General features: G+C 36.7%; 1 protein-coding gene across 2 annotated transcripts; it reads left to right on the top strand.

Annotated features, from left to right (window-relative positions):
* The first annotated feature begins 2095 nt into the window (after positions 1-2095).
* LOC131538793 (gastrula zinc finger protein XlCGF7.1-like) lies at positions 2096-8388 on the top strand. 2 transcript variants are annotated; one of them, XM_058772921.1, is made up of 3 exons: positions 2096-2856; positions 3545-3863; positions 6177-8388. In XM_058772921.1, the coding sequence occupies exons 2-3, from the start codon at positions 3617-3619 to the stop codon at positions 6851-6853; spliced, it is 924 nt and encodes a 307-aa protein (XP_058628904.1). In that variant the 5' UTR covers positions 2096-2856; positions 3545-3616; the 3' UTR covers positions 6854-8388. The 2 variants fall into 2 exon arrangements, with proteins under 2 accessions (XP_058628904.1, XP_058628905.1); XM_058772922.1 differs by having other exon boundaries at positions 2096-3222.

The following is an 8388-nucleotide window of genomic DNA, read 5'->3' as shown; positions in this document are numbered from 1 at the left end:
CATAAAATAGGATTAATCTTGGATAATTGATCATCTAATATATCTTCAGGGTGATTTTCCCAGGAAAATGTTGATGGAATGTGGACAAAAACTCAACTATCTTCTCTCCTGGATCTTCTTATTTCAGGAGCAACAACAATGTCCAGTATCTCTCGAAGAAGGTGGTAAAGCATCCATTAACTGTCAATTTCTGGAATTTGCTCCGCAATCATTAATCGAGTAAAAGTGCAATTCTGCATGGCACTGCGTCCCAAGCGGCCACTTTTGAGAGATCTATCTGAGAGTGGTACAGGTTTTGATGACACATAATTTTTGCTGTAAGGGAAGTTTTTACTGTCATAATTTAAGCCACTCAGGGCAAAGTTTTTCCCTTTTAGCCATGGGAGATACTTAAACTGAGGACCATTGGTATGATTCCTTCATGGATTTCAGAATCATGCATATTGTCTGCTGGAAAGAGGTATAATATTTGAGGCTCCAGCTTTGAAAGGCATCATTGCCTTTGAACATGAAATACTCAAACTTTAATTTCACCAGCCCTGGCTACCCATGACCTCCTGTATTTTTGATTTTGTTTTGTTTGAAGTGGAGCGACTCACCACGAGAAGCGATGTACAGATAACATTCACATCCTCTGAAGTAAAGCCTGCACATTAAGAGTCAATTGGGGAGTTTATTTTGTAATGTTTGTAGCTTCATCCATCCAGTTATGTTCGTTTCAGAGCTGTTTGTGACAATCACTTAATATATTTATAGTAAAGGACTGAAAGTTTCTAAATTGACACAGAACTAGATATATGATATATAACTGGCAATGAAGACTTAAGAGAAATGATCTAATTACAGTTTGTTTAGGCAATGTTCCCAAAATTATATGAATACGCAAGCATTGCAAAGACACAGAGTAAATACTTTATTTAATACAGTTACAATTGTCATCAAATACAAATTCCATTGAATCAAATGTAACAAAATAATCTGGGGGGCGTCTTTACACCGAATTTTGAACCTTAATAATACACCTTAATAAAATCAAATTTTCTTCCTTTTTGCATGTATTGTTGGCTTGATAAGGGGTCAGTAACTGCATCGTTAGTCCGAGGCTAATTCTTTTACCTTCTTGGTTCAATTTAAACTTTAAAGATTATAATGAGGTGGGTTGGGCTTGTGGACGTTTATACCGCTTCATCTTCGCAGACCCAACGCTGTGCAATAATTCCAGCTGATGATTCCTCTGTAAAAGAGAATAAAATAAATGCTAATTTACTCAAACCGTGGAGCATAGAGTAAAAACTCTTGACCACAGTGCTGGCTTTTCTTCATTGGCATTGCATGCAACAAGACAGGGGGGTCTTTGAGGTGTGCTGCGATAGCAACTAAAAGATGCAGCTCAGTCGTCTGTTTGTTTCCACATTAATGTTGTAGGGATGGCACACAGGACAGGCCACATGACTTTCCCTGAACTCTTAAGGAATGGCAGGCCATCAACACTGAAAAACAGTCTCGCAGCTCTTCAGCAGAGTTCTTCTCCAGAAGGTTTTAATGCAGAGGCTAGTGTAAATATGCCCAGGTTGCCAGTGATAATTTGTCTTCTGGTAGGTTGTCTTCATTTTCATCAAGGTCCATGGCTTTCACAAAGTCACTTTCTTCTAGGGTTGCAAAAAGTTTGCAACCCTACTTTCTTCCCATGTGAATGATGCTCCTCCACAGAACCCAAGGCATCTTCAGAGTCCATCTGACACCCTGCGACTAGTTCTGGATGATTTACTTCTGCGTTATTAACACACTTGGCTGCTCTCCAACATCTCACATACTGCCTTGATCTTTCTCTCTTTTCCTCACTCATTGTTAGGTAATATGTTCATGTGTTCCCAAAAGAGTTGTGAAGCAGATGGATTTCCAATCTCCTTCTCTTTTACTTTATAATGAATAAGTGGTCATAGTTTATTGCCAAAATACTTGCACATCAATAAATTTGTTCATCTTCTCAAAAGCCTCCTTGTCAAATTTATTTATGATTGGACATGAAAAGGAAAGATGATCAGCCTTTAAAATACAATTACTGAAGAAACACAAAAATATTTGTGTCAAAATTCATTTGTAGCTTTAGAAAGCCACCAGCAACATAAATGCCATTTAAATGTAAATCTCGTTTGCTTTAGGAGTGTGCGAATTCAAATGTAAAATCTTTTGTCTGTAATGCTCTTGATGCTTCTGCCTCATTTCTTTAACTGAATGTCATTGTTGATGTTAATCAGTGTGAATGTATCTGGAGTTTCCCTGATGTCTCTGATAACGAGTGCTATAGTTCTGCTGATTGTTTTAGAGCTGCTGAGCGACTGAACTGAACTGCTCTCATCCTTTGCATGCTGTGTTTAAGCTCGAGATCTGAGTGCTTTGTCTTCACCCGTAAGAACAGCCTCATGAAATCTGTAAAAAAACATTTCAGCACAAATAATCTGGGGAAATTTAAATAATTTCATTAAAATTTAGAAGTTATGTAAACCATTTTAACTAAAGATTTCCATTCAGACAGTCAAAATACAAAAGATTTATTGTGTTTATAATCTGGGGAGAAACTGAGATGGAATAAGATGGTTACATTGACATAGGGATTCAGTTTCTTTTAATAAATTAAATAGATAAATCTCTGCCACCACAAATTAAATTTTGTTATTTCCAATGATTTTAAGATGAAATATTATCCTTGATCTGCAATTCATCCTATGCTTTATTATTTATATTTGTTTACTAATGTAAAGTTCTATGCATTTATCAAGACTTTTATTTTGGTGTGACGGTGTGACGTCATAAGGAAGCGCCGCGCTCTCGCGTCTGTGATTCGGCTGAAGAAAGGTGGGTGCTTTTAATCATTTAAAGTGTTTAAATCAATACAACTCGTGTAGAAAATTCTATATAAATCGTGTGACATTATTACCAAAAGCATCACTGTAATGTTTTATCTAGTGACATTAATGCATGTTATTTTGTGTTAGTAAAACACATTCGCACACGAGCAACAGAAAAAGTGCGTCTCATTTCGCTCTCTGTATCGTCAATCCGTTTATCATAAAAACGCACTCAGTCACTGGCAAGTAATGTTGAGAGAGACTGAGCTTTTCCAAACAATGAGTCAACCGAATCATTTGATTCACAAAATGATTCACTGTTTTGAATCGCTCGAATCAGCGCGCGCTGACGGCATCTGCTGCTCAAAACAGTGTAAATATGCAACAAACACAAACATCTGTAATGACAACTTTTACAAACAAACTGCAAATGTTTCATGAAAGTGAAATATAAATGTAATCTACAAATTAGTAAAAACCAAATCTAAACTTTCTATATAATTTGTGTCCTTTTATTAATTTGAGTGCTAATTTTGGTAGTTTTTTTTTTTTTTTTTGTCTCTTCAGTTGATTGAAGGCCATTAACTGTCACTCTGACTGACTCCTTTACCAGTGAACTGACTACTGAACTGAGACGCACCCAGAGATTTAGTTTGGGTTCATTTTTCTTTGTTAATTATTCTCATCTTAAACAGGACAAAGTGTACAAACACACAGAAAAACTCCTGCTGAAGCGACTGAGATCCACGTGACACACGATTATAAAGATGGAGTTTATTAAAGAGGAGAAGATTGAAGAAACATTGAAAGTCAAACATGAAGATACTGAGACACAGACAAAGATGGTGTTTATTAAAGAGGAGACTGAAGACATGAAGATTGAAGAAACATTCAGAGTCAAACATGAAGATACTGAGGAACAAACAAAGATGGTATTTATTAAAGTGGAGAGTGAAGACATGAAGAGTGAAGAAACACTGAGAGTCAAACAAGAAGATACTGAGGAACAAACAGGTTGGTTTTCATTCTCAAAGCTGAACTCAGTCACGTGTGGTTTATTAATAGTAATAATAATAATAATGCATTTTATTTATCATGTGCTTTTATTAACCCAAAGTGCTACAGCAACAAGCATAATAGTATACAACAATAAGCAACACAAAAAAGTAACAATATAAAACACTCAATTACAGTAAGCAGCTTTAGAAAGTATTTAAAGATTTCTTAAAACAGTTCAAGGTTGGAGAATCTCTAATTCCTGCTGGTACAGCGTTCCACAATCGTGGAGCTGAGACAGAATGCTCTACGACCCATAGAGTTTAGTTTATATGCAGACTGATACACGATCCAGCAGAGCGCAAAGGGTGAGCAGGAGTATAAGGGACAACTAAACTGGATACATAGGCAGGGGCAGTCCCGTGAATAGCTTTGTAAGTTAGAATCAGAATTTTAAAATCAATACGTGCTTGAATAGGAAGCCAATGTAAATTAATGCAGTACCGGAGTAATATGTTGACGAGCAGTTGTATACGTTATTACCCTGGCAGCTAAATTCTGAATATATTGTAATTTCTTAATAGACTCATCAGGGAGACCAACATAAAGTGCATTGCAGTAATCAAGCCTGGATGTGATTAAGGCATGAATAAGCCTTTTTGCATCTGGCATTGATAGAGAAAGATGAAGTCTAGCAATATTTCTCAGGTGGAAAAATGCAGTTTTTGAAACCATTTTGATATGGGCATCAAACAATAGTTGAGGGTCAAAAATAACGCCAAGATTGCGTACTTGGGTAGACGGGGTAGCAAAGTCACAATCAGTAATCACGTTAGAACTATTTAATTTAAGTAAAACCATTGGCATACCGACACATAAAAGTTCTGTTTTTGAGTCAATGATCTTGAGAAAAATTAATGTGCATCTAGGCTTTTATCTCACCCAAGCAAGCAATGACCGTTGTAACCGCAAGAATAGAATTAGGGTGCGTGCTGAGATAGATCTGAGTATCATCGGCATAAAAATTAAACCCTAACCAAAACTTACAAATGATCTGACCCAAAGGCAACATATAAATGCTAAACAAGATAGGCCCAAGCACAGACCCCTGTGGGACACCCTGCTGTACTAATGTTGGTTCAGATTTACATTTCCCCAAACAACAAATTGATAGCGATTTGTAAGATGAGTCAAGTCACTATTATTTGAATTTGAATGAATGCATTACAATAGCTTTCATTTGTATGTATTGTAAATTACAAGCCCTAAATTTTGGGGGTCTGAAATTAAAGGCTAATGGGGCTGTTTGTAAGAATCTTCATGCATTAATCGCTACGCAGTATTTATACGCGCTCTATTTGACAGCTGTTGTTAAAATAACGCGATACAAGCTGCCTCAAACTCAGAAATATAAAGAAATGAAGAATGTTGTGTCTGAAAGCTGTGCGCGCCGTCCCCCCTCCCCCCTCCCGCACCCTGCCCGGCGGTAATGGTACTGTCCAACCGAGAGCGCAAAACACCGAAATGGAGAATGAGTCATTTTTATGTTTGTTCAAAAATCATATTAGGACGCAAAAGTTCATTTTGATGGTGCAAACTGAACAAAGCACTGCAAAGCCTTACACGGAGAGTGGTTTCTTATGGTGCAAGAAAGTCAGAGTTGTGAGAGAGAAATTCGCAATTGCGAGTTTATATCTCGAATTGGGAGGAAAAAAAGTCAGAATTGTGAGTGAATAAAAAATAAAACAAGGTAATTGCGACTTTTTCTGTGGCGGAAACGGGCTTCCATATGATTTGCATTAAACAGTGTGTAAAAACATCTAAACGGCACTTCAGATGCAGCTTCTGTTTCCTCTGCATTGCAAAGATGAACTTTATTGATACTGATTTAATTTGCTTGGAAACAACCAAATGTCTTATTCTAATTCACTGATTAAATGTAAGAATTTGACTCAAAAAATAATGGACACTTTTTGAAAAATGGCTTTATAAAGGTAAAAATGCCCATAAAAGGTAAAAATCTAATTAAACTTATTGGAAAAGATTAATTTCTATCAGTGTGAACTGACCACCACACAGAACATGAAGAATATCAAAAACTAGGAGTCAGCTGTCCACGGTAGTCCTTAAGATACCAGCACAATAACGTCTAATTATCGTTATCGATAAAGTCCAAGAAAATATCGAGATATTATTTTTTGTCAATATCGCACACCCCTAAGCTTAATGCATATAAGGTCTACCATACATGCTGTTGGTTTTATTTTTTATATTTGTTGTTTTGTCCCATTAAAACTGGTGTTAAATTGTATTTGTCTTCTTTTGGCTTAGACCTGATGTCACTGAAAAAGGAGAATCAAGAACTCGATGAAAAGGAAGATAAAGATCAGTATGAGAACCATAATTTCATAAATGGAGAAAAATCATTTAGTTGCTCACATACTGAAAAGACATCCTCACAAAAAAGAGCTCAAAAGACTGAAACTACAAATCATTTCACCTGCCAACAGTGTGGAAAACGTTTCAACAGAAAAGGAAACCTTAATTACCACATGAGAATTCACACTGGAGAAAAGCCTCACACATGCCCTCAATGTGGAATAAGTTTTACTCAAAAAGTAATCCTTAACAGGCACATTAGAGGTCACACTGGAGAGAAGCCTTACACCTGCAAACTATGTGGAATGAGTTTAATGCGAAAAGCAAACCTTAAAAACCACATGAGAGTTCATACTGGAGAGCAGCCTTACACCTGCCCTCAGTGTGCAAGGAGTTTTGGACTTAAACAAACTCTTAAGGGCCACATGAGAATTCACACAGGAGAGAAGCCTTTCGCCTGCCCTCAGTGCGGAAAGAGTTTCGCTGGAAGAGGAAACCTTGTAGTCCACATGAGGATTCACACTGGGGAAAACCCGTTCACCTGCCAACAGTGTGGAAAACACTTTTCTCAAAAAGGAAACCTTAAAAAACACATGAAGGCATACTGTAAAGAAGCCTTCTACAAATGATCACCATTTGAGACGTAAAGTTACCCTTAGATGTGTACGATCACACTGGTGTGAAATTTCAGTATCATGAGATTAACTGCTAAATTCAAATCTGCTTTGTGCTTTCAGTAGAAAGATCTCTTTAATATCATGTTATTGTAACTGACTTTAATTGTCTGCCGCCTGTGAACTTCTTCAGACCTTTGAGCTCTGCCTTTGGGGTGGGCACTGAATCGCCTGGCCTGGTGTAAAGAATCGAGGAAGGTGTAAATGCTGTGACTTTCCTTGCATAGGGCATGAAACTTAGGACTGTCGTCAGCCAAAGACATTGACATGTTTAAACACGTGCTTCAGACGCCGGTCATGCTGGAGGGATTCCCCATAGTGTCTATACCAGATGGAGTGTAGCCATTGATTATGTAAATTTTTTTGTTTCTTTTGCATTTAAATTTTTTTTTTTTTTTTTTATTCAACTATGAATAAATTAGTTTTCTCAAAACAATAGGTTCACGTCTGAACAATTAGTTTCTTGTTCACATCAGATTTGAATTCCTTATTGATTTAAGCAAGTTGCATGGTTTGTGGCACATGTGCAAATGAGTAAGTACAATCGTATACAATTTGCACATTAACTAAATGCACATGGCTTGTTGATCAGAACTGATGAGTTTATTCTCAGTGAATTTGTCAAACTCTTCACAACTTCTAAACATTATTTCATGGTGTGAGCCGTCACATGCAAAATGATCCATTCAATCATCAAAATCTGTCATGCATGTATATTCCATAAAAATTGACATGGAATGTTTAAAGTGTCTGCTAAGTTGGCAAATGGCTTGCCATTGTAATGATTGATTAGCAAGATTGCGATTCCATTTCATGTTTGGAAGCATGTATATGTAGTTTTTCTAGCACAATCACTACCATTTTTGAACGAGGAGGAATGCCTAAAGTTTATATTTGTATGGTACGTTCATCTGAGAAATGTGTAAAATTTAAACTGACCATTCACATTTGCTTGTTGTGGAAGAGCAATAGGAAGATATGAAAGTATGTGGTGGTGTTAGGGGAAGACAACCAAGTGTGTAAAAATGAATAAGCACATTTCTACAAAAATAAATGTACTGTAAATAAAAATGTTCATTTTCTTTTTGTGTACTACAGTATTGACTTTTTCCAATACATTTTTACCTACTGTTGAAATATGTATCTAAAATACTCGATGTGAAGCACAGACAAAACTGTCATTCTTGTACAGTATGAAAGCAGTCTGTCAAGAAAAGTAGAAAAATTGCATAACTAGCCTATTCCTAAGGACTTTTGTGTTTCATTTATTATTGAAAAAAAGAAAGAAAGAATGCAACGACTGAATAAATATACATGCACAAGCTTTTCTGTCTCATTACTGCAATCACACGTGCTCGCACACGCACACTACGGTCACCCAGTTTGCACAAAAAGGTGTTGTCAGCGCTGCCCTAACGATTTTATTAGTTAGCCTGTATAGTGTAGCAACTTAAAGGCTACACATGACATTTCTTACTAGCGAGGTAAGA

The sequence above is a fragment of the Onychostoma macrolepis genome, chromosome 04, assembly GCF_012432095.1.
Source record: "Onychostoma macrolepis isolate SWU-2019 chromosome 04, ASM1243209v1, whole genome shotgun sequence".
Classification (NCBI taxonomy): domain Eukaryota; kingdom Metazoa; phylum Chordata; class Actinopteri; order Cypriniformes; family Cyprinidae; genus Onychostoma; species Onychostoma macrolepis.
Note: the sequence above shows the minus strand (reverse complement) of the source record. Positions and strands in the feature narration are given on the sequence as shown.

Excerpts from the sequence above, each read along its gene's own strand:
- LOC131538793 (XM_058772921.1), top strand. The coding sequence starts at position 3,617 with ATGGAGTTTATTAAAGAGGAGAAGATTGAAGAAACATTGAAAGTCAAA. Across the intron at positions 3,864-6,176 it reads AGATACTGAGGAACAAACAG|ACCTGATGTCACTGAAAAAG; the intron begins GTTGGTTTTCAT and ends CTTTTGGCTTAG.